Source organism: Phocoena phocoena, chromosome 5, assembly GCF_963924675.1.
Source record: "Phocoena phocoena chromosome 5, mPhoPho1.1, whole genome shotgun sequence".
NCBI classification, from domain to species: domain Eukaryota; kingdom Metazoa; phylum Chordata; class Mammalia; order Artiodactyla; family Phocoenidae; genus Phocoena; species Phocoena phocoena.
Genome location: NC_089223.1, coordinates 40,135,044 through 40,154,211, shown reverse-complemented (window position 1 = coordinate 40,154,211; position 19,168 = coordinate 40,135,044). Strand labels below are relative to the sequence as shown.

The 19,168-nt window shown below is 37.1% G+C and overlaps 1 protein-coding gene across 3 annotated transcripts in view; it reads right to left on the bottom strand.

Moving 5' to 3' along the window:
• Positions 1–4,384: 4,384 nt before the first annotated feature.
• Positions 4,385–19,168, bottom strand: part of HPSE (heparanase) — a 32,248-nt gene continuing 17,464 nt past the window's right edge. The window contains exons 4-12 of one of the 3 annotated variants that reach the window (XM_065877160.1): positions 18,447–18,620; positions 16,209–16,377; positions 15,845–15,892; positions 15,238–15,331; positions 14,687–14,793; positions 13,451–13,565; positions 10,474–10,592; positions 9,172–9,318; positions 4,385–4,544 (exon numbers count right to left, since the gene is read on the bottom strand). In XM_065877160.1, coding sequence (XP_065733232.1) covers positions 4,385–4,544; positions 9,172–9,318; positions 10,474–10,592; positions 13,451–13,565; positions 14,687–14,793; positions 15,238–15,331; positions 15,845–15,892; positions 16,209–16,377; positions 18,447–18,620 — 1,133 coding nt within the window. The remainder of the gene's footprint in view (positions 4,545–9,171; positions 9,319–10,473; positions 10,593–13,450; positions 13,566–14,686; positions 14,794–15,237; positions 15,332–15,844; positions 15,893–16,208; positions 16,378–18,446; positions 18,621–19,168) is intronic. The other 2 variants (XM_065877161.1, XM_065877162.1) reach the window with 2 other exon arrangements.

Genomic DNA, 19,168 nt, shown 5'->3' with positions numbered 1-19,168 from the left:
TGCACGGACTCAGTAGTTGTGGCTCGTGGGCTCTAGAGTGCAGGCTCAGTGGTTATGGCGCATGGGCTTAGTTGCTCCGCGGCATTTGGCATCTTCCCGGAACAGGTCTGCCCACCACCAGGGAAGCCCTACAAATTGTATTTATATAGGTTTGCTATCACTGTTGTTTGTTTTTTAAGATGTTGAAATGCTTAGGGAACTTGATCTACTAAATTTGTGTGTGATTTATTAGATATATAAGAATTTTTTTAAAATGTGGTTAGGAAGGCTATGTTAAATATGCAAATTTGCCTTATTAATTTTGGAGTGCTGCAGAATCAGAAAACTAGCCTTATTATTGTCCTTTCAAAGGTCTATGGGAATTGAAATAAATATGTTAAGTTGCATTTAATAAAGTAACCTAAGAACCAATTTAAAAACTAGTGACTATCATCAAATATATAAAAGTAAGGAACAAATTTAACTTAAATCAAAGGTGTTATAAAAACTTAGTGTTTGGACTTCCCTGGTGGCGCAGTGGTTAAGAATCTGCCTGCCAATGCAGGGGACACGGGTTTGAGCCCTGGTCCGGGAAGATCCCACATGCTGCGGAGCAGCTAAGCCTGTGTGCCACGACTACTGAGCCCACGCTCCACAACTACTGAAGCCTGCATGCCTAGAGCCCATGCTCCACAACAAGAGAAGCCACTGCTATGAGAAGCCTGCACACCCCAACGAAGAGCAGCCCCTGCTCACTGCAACTAGAGAAAGCCCACATGCAACAAAGACCCAATTCAGTCAAAAATAAATAATAAATAAATAAGTTTATATAAAAAAAGAAACTTACAGCATTTAATGACAATGATAGGGAAGATTTTTTAAAAATACTGTTAAATATTTGAGTATCTAACTTGCTCTAGGGCTTTCTAACCCATAAGTCTGTAGAATTGAGAATGGTATAAAATTGGAAAAGGAGAAGACAGGAGTACCTTATCCTTGAAAAAAACCACAAATCTCTGAACCAGGGATGGAGTGAGTATGGGAATGTTCACACTATATTTTTCTAAGGCACACAGTACGTAAGTTGGTCTGCACATCATTGGTAATATTTTCTTCTACAGTTGAAACTAATTATTTATTCTACTACCATTTAATTTTGAATACTACTGCTTTGATTTTGTATTGCATTATCAGATAAAATAGATTGGTATTTATGTTAGTTTGGTTGGTCATCGAAATTCTGGTTAGAAGGATAATTAAAAGACTTATCAACCATGAGGTGTTTCAATAGGTTGATGAGACATACCAGAAGTTTTAAAAAAGAAAATGGGTGCAATTACAGAACTGACAAGCCCTGAACATACAAGTTTCACAGCAGGAGTTGGTAATTCCCATTATCGTGTAGATGAGGTGAATCACAAGGGCCAAACTAAAAGACAGATGTAATTTTGAGCCAATATAATAAGTTGCAGAAAATAAATATATTTGATTGATTAAATAAATTAATGAAATCATATGGGCTCAAAAAGTCTCACTAATGTGACAGGCAAGAAGCTTCCTCTAAAAAAGTTAAAAAAACCCTATTTATTAATAATGAATTTAATATTCATTAATATACAACTGAGAGCATTCCTTTCTTCACATAACTATGCCCCTGTTCTTCATATAACCACCCACCACAGTAAAAACTTTCTAGTGATAATTTAAAAAAAAATTTTGAAGTTATCAGGCAATACTTTTTGAGGTTTGAAACATCACTCAGTTTTTCTGTATACTCAAAATCAAACTACCTAAGCTAGTTTCAAATTTGAACGTTCTTCTCTGTCATTAAGGAAACATCTGAATGGCTACTGTGTGCCAATGTGCTAAGCATAGGGAATACAAAGATGATTAAGATATTGAACTTCTTTCTTGTAAGCTTAGAGTCAAGTTAGAAAGATATATGGACACAATTTAGATGTATCATAAGCGCCACAGTAAATGTCCAAACTGCTATAGGAGCAAAGAATATGACTAAAGCTACTTGAATGATAGGGGAGGCATTGAAACTGCTGTTTGAGCTGGGTCTTAATAAACATAAAAGTTTGCCACATAGAGAGGAGAGGTAGAAGAGTCCAGGTGGAGAGCAGAAAGAGCAGTACCGAAGTTACAGGAGCAAAAGGTAAAAGAGGCTGTGTGTCTGGACTGCTCAACCGATGTGTGGGTGGAGAGCAGAATTCATGGGGAAAGTAGCAAGAATTGAGGCTGAAGAAAACAGCAGGTGCCAGGTTATGGAGGACCTTATATGCTATAGGAAATGGAGAGCCATTTTAATTTTTAAGCAAACTTTAAGCAAAGTTTAAGAATTTTAAGCAAAGTCAGGAAGAACAATTAGAAAATTATTACAATAATACGAGTGAAAAAATGGGCCTTGAATTTATTAAGTGAAGGAGGGGTTAGGGAAAAGAAAAATAGATAGGACCGAACACTGATCATGATTGAATCTACATGATGAGGGAGGAAATCGTGTCTGTGTCTGATGATCTCTTTTCTTCAGGGTCAAGTTGGCATGGGGGAGGCTGAAAGGACAAATAAAGGTAGGAGGTATAAACAAAGTGGTGAAGGAAACAAGGGATCTGTAGGCTTAAGCTTTATTGAAAGAATAATCAAGGACTTCCCTGGTGGTGCAGTGGTTAAGAATCTGCCTACCAATGCAGGGGACACGGTCTCGATCCCTGGTCCGGGAAGACCCCACATGCTGCGGAGCAGCTAAGCCCGTGCTACAACTGAGCCTGCGCTCTAGAGCCCGCGAGCCACAACTACTGAAGCCTGCGCACCTAGAGCCCTTGCTCCACAACAACAGAAGCCACCGCAGTGAGAGGCCCGCGTGCCGCAACGAAGAGTGGCCCCTGCTCGCCACAACTAGAGAAAGCCAACGCGCAGCAACGAAGACCCAACACAGCCAAAAATAAGTAAATAAATTAAAAAACAGAAAGAATAATCATGCAATATTGAGGTTATAAAAGTTACTTTATTTCAAATGTGAAAATATAAAAATTACATATAAAATTTAAGGATATTAAAGCATCCAAACTTTAAGTTTCAGCTTTAGTTCCTTATAAATGTACTTAATTGATGACAATATTCATAGCAGGCATAAACATAAGGAGAATTATATTTCTAAGAATTAAGACACAGGAGAAAATAATACATTCTGTTACTGATAAAAGCACAGAACAGTAGTGGTCAGTGTTATAGACTTCCCAACACCCTCTCCATTCTAAAAGATTATTAGGAGACAATTGGAGGAATCTCATTGATGGTGGCAGTGACTGGGGAGAATGGCCATGCGACCATGACACGAGGAGGCATGAGGAGAGTTTTGCTGAGAGAACCTCTGAGAAAGGGTCCTTAAAAGTCTATGAAGGAGACAGAAAAAATTGCTCATCTTCTTTCTCTGGCTGCTGCCAGGTCTGAATGGGCCCATGGAATAGCTACAGCCATAGTGAAACCAGCTTGAGAATGAAGCCAATACTAAAGGTGACAGAGCAGAGAGATGGAATGAAACTGATTCCTTGATGACATACTGAGCAGTGGAGCTCACCCTACTTGAACTTCTTGTTATGTGGGATTATAAATGTGTGGTGGTTTAAGCCATTGGAATCAGGGTTTTCTGTTACTTGCAGCCAACTAAAACAAGAATTTAAGGTAGATTAAAGGAAAACATTAACAGATGCTTACAATGTATTGAATTAAATTTTCTCCTCTTGGTAAATCAATTTCACTTACAGTCAGTTTTTATTTCATTTGAAGTTTACATAATCCCTTCCCTCCAAATTGCCATTAATCGTTTTTTTGGGCTATCACGTCTAACCATCTGTCCTCTCACACAGTATTGCTGACAGAGACAAACAGAACAGAGGGAAGTGAAGCAGCAGCTGAATTTAGCTCTCTGTTAAGCTGCAAAGAGATTGTCTCTCTTTTATAGATGATTTGACGGTTGTGGTAGTAAACTTTTTCTGACAGCAGCCCTATGGGAGGAAAGCATATGGAGGAAAGAATCTGACAATCTTCTAATAACTGTTTTTTTTTTAAATAAAAACAACTAAACACTTTCTTAAAACTAATAATATATCCTTCACTTACTTGCCCCCTGGCTGTATTGGGAGTATTTATATACATTTTTAATAATCTTAAATAAAAATAGTACATGCAGAATACAAACATAGTGTTTGGAACTAGGTATTACTATTAACAGTGGTCTACTTAGAACAAAATACTGTGCTAATCTAGCGCTGAGAGTGTCCTAGTGGCCCTAAAGCAGTCACCAGTTCATCTGCTTGCCTTCCTACAGCCTGAGTTTTGCTTTCCTCTTATCAATGCACTTGAAAAATTCAGTCTCTGGGCCAGTATATGTCTTTCATTTTCAGATGCAAGCAGCAACTTTGGCATTTCTTATCACAAAAAATCCATATGAGAGAGCTGGCAGGCCCAGTGAACTTCCTGGGCGGAGAGGTTTTTCTGTCAAAGCTGGCAGGGTTTGGTCATCCACCATCTTCAGAGTTTGACCATTGAGCTGGACAGATCTGCAAAGGGGAAAGATACGTCCAAGTTAGCCAAGTTGTGTGTCTTCCATCTACTCTATAAAAGTCATGAGATCTTTTTAAGACCAAAAAATTTTTCTGTGGCAGTTTATGCTATATAATTTGTATTTGAACACTATGTCAGTTAAACATCTGACCTAGATGGTCTTTAAGCTGCACTGGTAGAGTTGAGCAGTTGTGACAGAAACCATATGGCCTGCAAAGCCCCAAATATTTACTATCTGGCCCTTTACAGAAAATGGAACACATGTAACCCATACTAGACAAGATGATGGAGTTATAAAAAGAACGAAGATGACATACTTCTGGATCTGCAGCATTTTTTTGGATGGTAAGAAACTGAAAACATTTTTATATAAAGCAAATATATGGAATGGAGTGTGAATTTCATGAATTTAACATACAAAATGACAGTCAATTTCCCATTTGTAACTATGTCCATAAACCCTCTTACTCCCCTTTTCCCAGGAGGTATGCATTCATTTTCTTAAATTGTTAAGCTATTTTGGTAGAATGTATATTGCTGTGGTGAAGCAAACACAGATTCCAAAAAAATTATGTTTTCTTTGCATCTCACTGTTGGAATTTAAAATCAAAACTGAGTCAAAAAATGGAAAAAAAATTAAAGACAAGTATTATTTCTTATGCATATTTATTATTATTTAAGTCAAATTAATACATGCTTACAGCAATAAATCTCATATAAACAAGAGCTTATGAAGAAAAGCTTTAATCTGCTTTTAGTTCTGCTGATAGTTACTTCCATAATTCCAAATGATGCTTTTATCTCTATTATCTTTTTCTTAAATGCTTTTTACATTATGAAATTTTTATATATGAAAAAAGTTTTTTATTGTTGAAAATTTAGATTACTGTCAGAGTTTATCTATGTCATGTATATAATACATGTAACGGTACCTTGTATATAGTAAGCACTGTAAAAGTATTATCTATCATCATTATTCAGATAAATATAACAAAAGCAACCTGTTAACTCATCATAACCATTTTTAAGATTTTGATGTATATTTATTCATCTCTTTTCTATGTATGTATGTACATACATGTTTTCATTTAGACAAAAATGAGCATACAGTATATAGTCTCTTAAAAGTTGATTCTTTTTCCTGTAACACATCCTAACATTTGTTCACACCATTAAACATTCATCCACTACATCATTTTAATGGCTGCACAAGATTCAGTTGTATGAGCATATTAGTTTATTTACTTAATTGTCTAATGTTAGACATTTGATTGTTTCCAATTTAACATTATTATAAAGTTTTCGTTTTTTTTTTTTTTTTTTGCAGTACGCGGGCCTCTCACTGTTGTGGCCTCTCCTGTTGCGGAGCACAGGCTCCGGACGCGCAAGCTCTGCGGCCATGGCTCACGGGCCCAGCCGCTCCGCAGCATGTGGGATCTTCCTGGACCGGGGCACGAACCCATGTCCCCTGCATCGGCAGGCGGACTCTCAACGACTGCGCCACCAGGGAAGCCCCTAAAGTTTTCATTTTTAAAGATCTCACACTCTATCCTAAGTATCAGTCAGCAGAAAAACTGGTTTCCATTTAACCTTGGTTAAATGCCCAGCTCTGGGCTCCGTGCCGAAAGATGTGATAAGATAACCATGGCTGTGCTGGAGGCTAATAAGCCTGCATAGCTGTTACACTCAGCCCACATGCACCCAAGCTTTATCTTAGCACCTATATCACAGCAGTTCCTGGATGGGGTGTGGGAGGAAATGCCATGACCACCATCAGGAAACCACAGACAAAAACAGCCCTTGAAAACATCTCTAAATGGTGGTAGTAACACCTCTCCTGCATGAAATTGAAGACCATTACAAGGGTACACAAAAAAGTCTCAGAAATGCTTTAGGAGAGGCCACAGAGTTTAAAGGTAAGTCTGATCATTGTAAATTAATACTGCTCTGGGTTAAGATGATGAAACATGGGCAAGATAATCCATCTGGCTATACTGTTTAATCACCTATAAATATAGCTAAAGGATGCTATCAGTATACTGAGTGTAAGCACGCAGAATATTTCCTCAGGCTGGGCAATGAAGGTAGGGCTTTTTTTGAGGGTAGTATCTTGTTTTATATTTTTAAGTCAGTAACATGATGACAAGAAATAGAAGACATGCTTGTCACGTTTCAGATAAATAGAGCTAGAAGGAATTAGCAAGCAACAGATTTGGCAAAATTGGCGATGCTGGGCAAAATTTATCTGAGATAACTATAAAATACTGTTTTTATGTTAACATATATTCACTTCAAATATTTATTAAAAACTTACTATGCAGGACCTTCTATGGGAACTATGCAAGTTACTCAAGTAAAAAATAATTTTTTAAAGGTGATTATTATTTAACCCTCTAAGGTCATTAGCGTGAACAAGTGTGCAGACTGTGCACTCATCAAACTTATCTGCGATGTTTTTGCAACATTTTAAAGAGGGAAAAATATAAGTAATATATACTCATCAAAGAGAACTTAGGGTAATAAAACATTATGCACAATTTCACCAATTTTCCAAGTATAAAGCATGAAATGTGTGATAAGAATGCAACAGGGTCTGGTAAATATAGCAAAGAGAAGAATCATTGAAGAAATTGGGCATATTTAGCCTGGAGAGAAGACAGTCCAATTGTCCTTCAAATATTTGAGAGTTATTCTGGAGAAAAGGAGGTATTCAGCATTGTTCCAGATTAGCAGTAGCAAACTCAAATGTCCTCAAGGGCCAAGGAAGTTACGTGTGCCAGTGCAGTAGGACAGGCTTAAGACACAGCAGGGTCACGTAGGGACTAAGGAGCACAGAAAGATGAATGACCTGTCTAAAGTAAACAACCCCAGTTCAACTCCATTGAATTGGGAAAACATCCCAGAGCTGCCAGAGCACCTATTTTCAAAGAAAAGCTAGAAATCCAGATACTTTAGTAGTTGTCAATTTTTACAACATTGACAACTAATTAAAAATAAAAATTAACACAGAACGTATGCCAACCTCCCCAGCAGAAAAAGAGAAAAAAAAAAAATCCTCTAAACCCACTTGTCCACAGGCATGAGGTATAGTTTCCATCCTCCGTTCTAGAGAATAGAACTAAGAGCAGCAGATGAAAGGCTTAGAGGCTCACTTTATCCTTGCCACAGAGAGCAGTCGCCAGCAGAGGCTGCGAGATCCAACAGAGGAGGAATCAAACAGAGCTGAATGGCCTTAGATACCCATCTAAAATGACCTCTTAAAACACTTCTAATTCTGCAACTATTATTCAACGACTTCAGAAAAGCTTTTCTCTTATCAGCCTCAGACAGAAATATGCAAAAATAGCCACTTCAAAAAGGGTCAAAACCCAAATAGAGAAAAGTATCTGTTATCCAAATATACATTATTTACAATAGGGGGAAAAAAAGGTTTAAACAGTAGGAAAATAAGAAAACCATGGCATTTTATAAAACATGCAGCCCATTTAGAAGTCTACAAAGGCTATATATGGAAAGATACTTTGGGAAACTTGTGGGTTCCCCTTCACTTTTTCCTATTAGAGGTTGTATGATTACAGTTATAGTAAAATAAAGGATAGGGTAAAAATAAAGTAATGGTACCCAGTGTTAATAATGCTTGTCTATGGGGGATAGGACTTTGGAGAAAGCATGTTTATGGTACTTTTTCAGGTTCTGAGGCTGTCACTGAAAACATCACTCATAGAGCATTTGCAAAGATGCGAGGAGGTAGTAAGAATTTTGTAATCTCAATTTTTTATGCTTTAATGTGAGAATAGCCATGATGGAAAGAGCCCCTTCCAACACACAATGAATTTTTATTTTAATTAATTAATTTTTTTGGCTGCACCGCACAGCTTGTGGGATTTTTAGTTCCCTGACTAGGGATTGAACCTGTACCCCCTGATTTGGGAGCATGGAGTTTTAACCACTGGACCATGGGGGAAGTCTCCTTCCAATACATATTAGACAGAAATCTTACAATGTTTGTGTGCCTAACTCTTAAAGGCTTACGGTCATTCTTGGGTATTCTGTTGGATTACAGGCTTTTGTAAGACATATTCAATGACAGGCTTTTATAACTAAAATGTATTAGAACCAACTTTAAATAATTCACCTAAAAGGCACATTTCTGACCACTTTTTTCTTACTCTAACCAATAAAAAAACTACTCTGATACCATAAGAGACTCACACCCAGCTCGCACCATATAATATTTTACAACAACTCCTATGCCTTTATATAGCAATTACATATAGGTATTTTTGTTTTAGTGACTGTGTTACCAAGAATTATGTCTTTTTGGAGCAAATAATCTAAATGCATTGAGTGGATCTTGATATATCAAGTTGCTCTGAAATGAAAACATTTCCCTGAGATAACTGCTAATTTGTGGTCCCATTCTTCCACTTTGGACTCTCTGAATGAATCACACTTGTATTAGCATGTATTCATATGTAACTTCCTGAATATTAAGAATTGTTAGAACTTGAAATAGTTGAGTTTTTTTTTTTTTTTGCTCCCTTTCAACACATGGTATTCTGACAAACACCAATAAAATTCACTTTTGGTGAAAGTTTGAAATGAACCAAGAAAATTACTCACTTGGAAAATAAGCCATTGGGTCCTGAAGGTTTTATGAGGTATTTGTCCACTTGCTTGTCAAATAAGTGATGTGGTAACTGCAAGCGCTTGGTGACATTATGGAGGTTTAAGGCATACAGAGTTAAATCTCCTTCTTTATACCTTGGGCTAAAAGCAAATGGATTAACTCAATAAAAATATTTATCTAATTTAAGCAATTGAATAGTTGATTAAAAATATAGTCATGGATAATACTAAGTATTAGTATCTATAGTGATGATGGGCCCTCTTTGTATCCTTCCATTTATGATAATATTAGGCTACTGATGTGGTCCTATTTTGAAAACATGATAAAAATATTGCTGTTCACACTGCCATTTTCTGGGCTTTAGCACTTTGAGATCTTTGCTGCTTTGCTAGGCTGCGTTGTGAGGAAGCCAGTCAGCCCATATGCGTTCAAACATAGGGAAGTTAAATGGTAAAATGGAAATTTTCAGGGTTCATATGAATTCCTAATATAAACCCAGGCTTTTCCTAACTTTATGAAAAGACTGAAACAAATAAGAAAATTAAATCTACTGACACTTTTCATAATCTTTCCACCTAAACCATTCCCCCACTTATTCCTAATGGGGCTCACTACCCAGAAACAGAGTTTCCACTCACTGAAACTGGAAACAGTGTGTAGATTTTGTAGCTAGAATTAGCATTTTAATATTATTCTATTGGGAAAGACAGACTGAAACTAAAAAGAGAAAAATCTCAGACATAGGAACATTTTTCCTACCTAAGGCCAGAGTACTGGACTACAAAAGTCTCTATGGCCTCTCAACTCCAGAAACTGGGTTGAAACTTTTGAAAACATGAGTGTTATTGGTGTCATTTTAATTCTTTTCTTTATTAATCAGATATGATGCAAAGGGATAAGTATACTCATGTAATTATTCATTCATATGAGTTCATATTCATATTTTATTCACTCATAGCCATTCAATTGATTAATCATTCATACAAAATTGGTTTTATGTGCTTCATTTGTATCATTATTTATTTAAATTCAGGATATATTTTCATTATGGATTGTGATAATTAAATCATTGTACAAATCTTTGCTGGACTGCAAATGCCTATGTTTAACCTTTTTTTTTTTTTTTTTTTAGCTAGACTCTGGCACCATATCACTATGAGGATGAAAAGAAATGAAGAACAATGACACACCTTAGACCCACTGTATAGATAGAAGACAACAGGGTGTTAGAGTAGGAAGTTGTGTGCTTACTAATTAAAACTTGTTGATTGGTAAAGGGCATCTTACACACTTACTGGTTGATGTTTGTGCAATGAAGATATACTCGAAGTTTGTTTCTGTCTGGACCTTTCACACTTGCCATTAACACATTGGTGCCCACCAGTTTCTTGAACAGAAGAGAGAGCCAATAATCCTAGTTGTAGTGATTGGGGAGGGGAGGGACAAAAATAAATCTCTACTTACTCTTTAACAAAAACAGTGTCAAGCAAATAGTTATCCTACAAAGAGTGTGACTGTTATCCTAGAGCTATTTTAAAAGGATTCATCTTTTGGTCTGCATTACCACCACGAATCTGAGGGCAATATCTTGTTTGCTGCTTTTTATCACTGGAGGACTACACTTCCACAATTCAGAGTGCTAGGAGATAAATCTCAAGGATGTAACTCATTGCTCAGAGACAGTCTAAATATTCTTTGTTGTCAATCATCCAAGAATTCAAAGCTCAAAGCAAAACTTTTAGATATAGACACACACACTCACACACACACACACACACACACACACACACACACATACAAAGCCAAGTTTTAAAAATAAAACTTCTGTTTAAGAGACTAAAACAATTTCCTCTAAAACCTTATAAACCCCCAACCCCTGCCCAATAAGGCAGTGCATTAGGCAGTGACCATCACTAGCTATCAAGGTCAAGAAAAGAGACAATCAGACATTATGTGTCTCTTGATGGAAGCACACACTATCACCTATGAAGAATTCTTGCAAAACAAAAAACCCCACAAAAATCAAGCCTCTGGGTCTAGCTACCAGTTTACAGGAAATACAGGGGACAGAGGAACATGCTAAATGATACCACAGAAATAAATTTAGCAAAATCCAGAATGTGGGAAACACTATATAACATTACCTGGTTTCTTAATAAATTCCAAGGGACAAAAAAAAGAGAGGGAGAGAGAACTTAAAGATTAACAGACTTAAGAGATATAATAAATACAATATATGGACCTTGTTTGGATTCTGATGTGAATAAACCAACAATTAAAAACTTTTGTGACTGGGGGGTGGGGTGGTGGTGTGATGAATTGGGAGATTGGGATTGACAGGTATACACTGATGTGTATAAAATGGATGACTAATAAGAAACAAAAAAACCCATTTGTGACAATAAGGAAAATGTGAAACACTGACTAAATATTTAATGATACTGAGAAATTATTGTTCATATTTTAAAGTATGATAATTATATTTTGTTATGTTTTTACAAAGGAGATACATACTGAAATACTTATGGATAAAGTGGTATACCTGAGATTTGCTTAGAAGTAATCCAGTAGATGGGAGGTAAAGAGTGGGTACAATTATGGATTAAACAACATTAGGGCTTCATATACTTTTCTCTCTACTTTGAAAATTTTCATAATAAAAAGTTTTGTTTTTTTTTAAAATCCACTCAATATATATATATACCCCAACCCTTCCTTCTTGAGCTTGGGTAAGGTAGACTCAACAGGCAAACAGCTTTTGTTTCTCTGCTTAACTTCAAAATTCTTACAGAAGACAAGAAGAGAATCAATTAAATGTTTTCAAAGGAGACGTAGCATGGTTCCATGACTTGGGGTAGAAAGGAAGCAGGCTCAGAGCCAGGATTTGTACAGGATTCTTTAGAGTAACAATGAGACAGCTGTGTGACCTCCAGCAAATCACACAAGCTCATCTCAATTTGAACTTCCTCATTTGAAAAATGGATCTAAGATACCTTCCTTGCCACATTCCAGGACTGTTTTGCGAATTCCCTGGGATTCTGCAGATGTCAAAGGTACCATTTACTCTTGCAAGTTTTTCTAGATGACTTGTGAACCTTGAGGAGGAAGTATATTTAGCACATATACAAAGAATTCTTAAGCCAAAAGTTTATGTTCGGCTGAGAAGCTTTAGATAACATCATAAATAGCTGGTACTACTTAGAAAGAGTGACAGGATAAGCTGGCTAATTTCTAGGCATTGGACTCAAAGTAAATTGTGTCTATTTATTTCTCTTCCTTGTTCAATGTCCATTTAAGAAGGGGCCAGTAGTAGATTTTGGATATTTGTCTAATGAAATGATCACATTTGGTTTAACTCATTTTATAAATGACTCATAATATACTTGGGGAAGATAGATTCCATTTTGTGCAAAGACATTTTGCTAAAAAAATTTTTTAGGTTATGAACAGTGTGCTCCTTGAATTTGGACCACTATAGACTAAAAGCAACTTTGGGGGTAAATCTATCTACAAACCACAAAAGCCTAGCTTATATTTTGGCATGTGCTTTTTGCAGACTTTCTTAGCTTTCCTACAATGTTCAAGCAATTCCCTTAGGAATTATTCTTAGAAAATAGATATTCTCAAATGCTATTTTAGACTATAAAAATCAAGGTCATACTTCTCAGGCTATACCTATGCTATCCCAACTTTTAGATATATATATCTTCCAGGTGGCTTTTTAGATAGAAAGGCTATATTTCCTGATTTAGTACCAGATGTAGTTGGAGGTAGGGTGGGAATGAGACTTTACTCATAAATATCTTGAAGATTATTAACAAAATAGCCAATCGTATGGTGATATTTTTGAACAAATACATGGTACTAGCTTATTTTAAGTTAAATAAATTATGATTTCATGACAAAAATTTTTGAAACTTTCGATACTACAGGCAATTTTAACTTTGATTTACTTGGCAAAACATTCGATTCAAGTTTATCTTGTAAAATTGAAGTCAAAAAATTTCAAATTACTCCTTTTTAAAAAATCCCACAACATGCCCCAAATAACCCACATTAAAAACATTATTTCTGGGTCTCAATTTCTTGAGACACAAAAAAGTTAGAATGAGTGATCTCTAAGGTTTCTTCTAATTCATCTGTCCATGGTTTGGCTACTTATTGAGAGCATTGAATTTATTGAGAGAATTGACTATTTATAAAAGTTTAATACAGGGGGACCTTAGTATACTCTAACCTACTCACGATAATAGGAAAATAATGGTCACTTACAGGCAAAGGTTCAAAATTTTCATCCACTAAATGGTAGTTTCCAGCTCCGAAGAACACTTGCCTCATCACCACTTCTATGCCCATTCTGGCCGACAGGCCCAATTTATCCAGCCACCTGGAACAGAGTGAGGCCAAGCTTTCTTCAGATTTGGAAAACAAAATAACTCAGTTTTAACTATACACTATCCTGATTTATTCCTCCGTGTGGGAGGAATTTACAGGAAGCCAGAAAAGTAGTATTATCAATAAGGCATTCAGATGAAGTAGAGACTATCCTTCACTTCACATGTTCTCACACTTCTGCATGATAACAAATCCTAGAAGACTATTAATATGCTATAGGAGTCCCTATCAGGGTAGGACAACATCTACAAAGCAGAGTTGACAAATGCCCACACTTATAGACTTATACTCCGTCCTGTGGGATCCAAACCCGCCCTTCCCACTTCCACCCGCCGCCTCCCCACCCGCATTTCCATGTGAGGTCTGAAGAAAGGATTGCTGGTGGCCAGCAGCACTAAAATGCGAAATAAGTGAATCACCCCTAAGCTTTTATGGACACTTCCTCCCCCTGTGTTCAGTCAGTGGCAAAACACACATCTCCTTTCTTTCCTCTCCTCCTCATGCCTCCACAAGCATAAGGGATGTGTGCTCTAGTTGGGGCTTATAAGAATGAGGGTAGGAGAGGAAGAGAATAAAGCTCAATATGAGCATGTAGAACTATAGACTAAGAGTGTTAACTGAGTTATGAAATGTAAGTAAACCAGTTGGTTTTAAAGCAATCAAGTTTGTGGTGCTTGGATAAGGGGGTGATTTAGTAAATCTTTAAATTCATTGGTAGCCCCTCGGGTGCGACCTCATACTTTCAGGCTCGAAACTTCTTGGGAATCTATGAATAGAGCTACATGTACTCAGAACCCTTCTCAGAGTCAAGGCTCTTGATGCACTCTTTTACAATGTATTTCTTTAGAGAAAGGAATGCTTGACATATTTATGGGCCATAATTAAGGAACAAAACTTCTAAAGCAGTTCATTCATACAGTGATTAATTTGGGCACATGTTAAAGATGTCCAACCAACTTTAGTAAATCATTTTCTTGCAAAATCTGGCACAAACTTTGGAGCTCAGCCACAGAAACTGTCTTTGACCAGATTTTTGTCTGACGAGTTATTTCAACTGAACAGAAGAACAGGAGAATGCTATCTGGTCCCTGAGACAAGTGCAAATTCACTCACATAAAGCCAGCAGCAAAGGTGTTGGACAGCAAGGGTGCTCCACCCCCATACGCAGAGCTGGTCTCTCCTAACCAAACCTTCTTGTGGGGTCTGGTCTCCTCAACAGCCTATGTATGGAACAGGAAAGTCTCCACAGTAATTGCAAACAAGCTGACCAAATATGGTGCTGAAGATTATTCAATATTCAAAACCTTGCATTCCCAGATCCATCCGTTCAGTATAGTTAAAAAATATTTTCGCGGTCATTTAGGTCTTGGGCAATTACCTTTTATTGGAATACTAGGTGTGGAAGAAATGTAAATAATCCCATTCTTTTCTTATGGACTCTGAGAGTTCACTCTACCAAAAGGCCATTGGAAGTATTTTTAATTTCCAATCAACATACATGGGTAAGACCCGACACTAAGGGGAACTGAAGGTGAGTAAGACCTAGTGCCTGCTCTCTAAAATTGGAAAAACATGTAAATTTATATACCTGTAGAATTTAGGACTAGCTAGACTACAAAATAAGGACTTTGGTTTTACATTAAAAAGAATAAGAAGACTATTACCTGGAAAATTTTTTGCACAGATGAAATAAAAGTGTCCAGTACATCAGGGTTTAGAAAATCTTCTTTGGTAGCAATTCGCCCATTCAAGTAGTAGCTAAATTATTCAGAAAATATTCAGGAAAAAGTAACAAACTTTACTTTCTGCTTTTAAGTTAATTGGCCGCCCTTGCCCTCCTTTCTACTTCTTCCCACCCCTGTGCTATTAAAAAAAAAAAAAAAAAAAAAAAAAGCAGAAGTTCTACTAAGGAGAGAACAAGATGGAAGGGGACCATTTATTCTGTCTTGAGAAAACATAGTCACAAATGCAGGTATTTGTGGGTTACCCATTCTTTGGCAAGCATATTAGTTTTAACTACTATTAGCTACATCTATTCCATGACTTAAACGATAGTGTGCCTTGATCTTGTAGAAACTACCACGTTACTTAAAACAAGTTTAAATTTCTGTTTTATTAATGTTAAGATCCTAGTACAATGCTGCTTGAGACTGTTTCTTATCGGGAACTATAAAGTCAATTAGCAATTAAATGAAAACAATTTTTTGAAAACTAGGTAATAAGTAAAGCTAGCTTTACTTTCTCAGTATAAACAGTAGGAGACATACTTACTGATGCCATGTAACTGAATCAATCACTTCTCCCCCAGCCTTCAAGAAACTAGAAAAAAAAATCTATTATGTTATCACTTAATCCTTATATGAACAATAAATGCACAAGAGTTGTCTTCCCTAGAAATAGGCTGGTTACTACTTTAGGATAAAGCAACACAAACTTCCTAATTCTGATACAAATTTTATCACAGGTGCCATTTGCCCCCAAATCTTTGGTATTCTGAGCCAGTCAATGTTTCCTCTTTTGGTAAACCTTCTAGTCAGGCAACAAATTGTTTAATAACAGGTGGTTTATTGAGGATTCTCCACCAAAGAAAAATATTATATTTAAGAAAAGTGGTTCTGCTTCCTCTAGCTCTTACCTCTTCAGCATCTTAACAGTCTTTCCTCGAGGCTGGCCAACATCAGGACCATAGAGTTTTGCATTTTTGAAAGCAGATTTTCCTAGAAGTTTATGCAACTCCATAAAATCTTCTCCTAACTGCAATCCATCGATGAAAATACCAGCCTTCTTCCGGAAACTGTTAGGTTCTGAAAGACAGCAATTCGCAAAATAATTGCTTGCCTAGAAAATTTTTTATTTAAAAGCAAACATAAAAGCAGCATATAAAAGCAACAGAGCATTTTTCATATTACAAAAACTTAGAATCCAAAGTCAAGGAAAGTAAAATCTCCAGTTATAAAGAAGATATTCCAGGAAAATAAAAATATAAGTTATATAAATGAAGTATTGGGGGTAATAAAACAGTTGGAAATTAATAATTGGGATATTAAACTAGTGGATATTTAGGAAATAGTCTGTATTCAGTATTTAATAACCTAATTTACTTTAAAAAAAAGATTGTGTGGGAGAAGACATTTAAAAACCTATTTCTACAATGTAATTAAAAGTCTTCCTGACTTCCTAGTGGCTTCCCTAGTGGCGCAGTGGTTAAGAATACACCTGCCAATGCAGGGACACGGGTTCAAGCCCTGGTCCAGGAAGATCCCACATGCCGCGGAGCAACTAAGCCCGTGCGCCACAACTACTGAGCCTGTGCTCTAGAGCCCACGAGCCACAACTACTGAAACCTGCACACCTAGAGCCTATACTATGCAACAAATGAAGCCACCACAATGAGAAGCCCGCACACCGCAAAGAAGAGTAGCCCCTGCTCGCTGCAACTAGAGAAAGCCCGCGCAGAGCAACGAAGACCTAACACAGCCAAAAGTAAATAAATAAATTTATTTTAAAAAAAAGTCTTACTGAGAATTATAAGTGCAAATTATATGTGCATGTGAGTCTGGAAGTAGCAAAGCTGAAGGGAGGGGAGGGAGGCATGGAAAGTGTCCAATCTACTTCCCAAATTACCTTACTCTTCTCCTTCACCCCGGAAACCAGAACTTCCCTTTGCAAAATGGGGCCCGGGGAAGAGGGGCACATGATGACACTCTTTTATCTTACTCTGAAGAGCAGGAGCTGGGGATGGGTAGGGTAGAAAAGTAGGGAAGGTGAGATGTACAGAGATGGGTAAGGATGGGTTCAGATGAACTATTATTCACATAGTTGCTGCAGTAAAGTTGTTCAGCATCTAACTAAGATATGGTTGCCTTGACCCTTCCTTTTATTCTGTTTTCAGTGCTTCAACTTGCCAGTTATCCTCAGTAACCCAATCCCAAAATCTGCTGCTAGACTTTATTATAATACATACCACTATAGACATGTATCACTTCTTTGCTTGCTTTCTGGTTGGTCTGCCTCCCTACCTCTAGAACAGAAGTCTCAAGAGAGCAGGGACCTCCTACTAGAGCCAGACTGCCTGCGTTCAAATCCTAACTCCTGTAAGATTCCTCTCACTGATAATTGCCCAGCATCACACAGCTATTGAGCTAAAATTTTTGTGCCTCTTTTGTCATCTATGAAATGAATGTCATAATTGTGTTCACCTCGGGGCAATTATAAAGATAAAATAAGCTAATACTTATTAAATGCTCAGAACAGTGCCTGGAATATAGTATGTGCTCATCATATTACTATACCTCATTTCCCATTTTATCTTCAGTTCCATCGGCTGATGTGTGAACAAAGCATTGTAAATATGTTTGAATGAATGTGGCTAATCACTAGCACTTTAGTTACAGTTTATAAGTTCCTTACAATAAAAGAATGACAAAGGAGACAATCAAGAGCTTGACCCAGGTAAGACTCTGTACCAGAACTTCTAGCTTGAACCCATTATGAGTGTTGGGATGGTGTTGCTGAGATTGACAAGTTGAGAACAGAGGAAGGAATGGAAAGGTAAAAGCAAACTGCTTGAGTCCAACCTGCCAAGCATAAGAGATCTAGGTGACCCTGAAGATCTCAGGGGAACCAGGGAGCTGTGGAAGTGCTCAAATGTAACATAAACTGGGGTTAACGATAGGTTCTGGGATACATAAGGAGTTTTCTGCCACAAGTAATTCCAAACTCACACCACTGAGCACTTACACAAATATTCCAAGGCAAAAAGCATGTTTGCTATTATTAAAAAGAAGGTCATAGATAGGAACAAATAATGCCAAAGTGGGGGAATCTTCTTATTATTGAAATGTTCCCCGGGCAGGGGCAGGGGAGCACTTACCATTGCCTAGTTCCCAAGAAATGTTATAACTCTTGGAAGAGCAGTAGTCCAGGAGTAACTGAGCATTGGAACTGTTCCAGTGCAAATCTGCAGTTCGTAGTAATGCATTTAGACCAAAGATCAGGTCCAGTCCTGAGCAACTGGCAAAAGTATACAGCATATCCACTGAGCTTCCTAAAAGAAAAATGTTGCCATTTCGTGGTTAGGTCAGCACCAGAGTGCCAAAGTGATGAAGGCCTCCAGATTTGTTCCTCATAATGAATTGCTATTTCTGTTGTTAAATGGAAGGAATTCCAATGAGTGCTTATAATTATGAATGCGTCAACAAAATTGGACTGCCAAATTAAAAAATATATATATATATTACTTTATTTGCTTCAGCTGTTGAATCAAGTCATATGGAAGGTACCAGAGGCTTTGGTCTGGCACTCGGGTTTTGTTCAAGTGACCTCAGGTGAACTGGGGAAACTGCAGTGTATGGCTCAGGGCTCAACACGCACAGGCCAGATTTTCATTAGTCAACACAAACCCCACTCTTCATAATCTAAATATCTCCACTTATAAACTCAGTCACAAAATAACTTGGTAACTTTGTTTACATTTTTTTTAAGTTTTTGAAAAATTCATGTATATAATTTATTAATTCAAAATAAATGGAATTTTACATTAAAAAATTGGCCTAGGGCTGTGGTTTCCAAACTCTGCACCAAGGCACTCTGGGG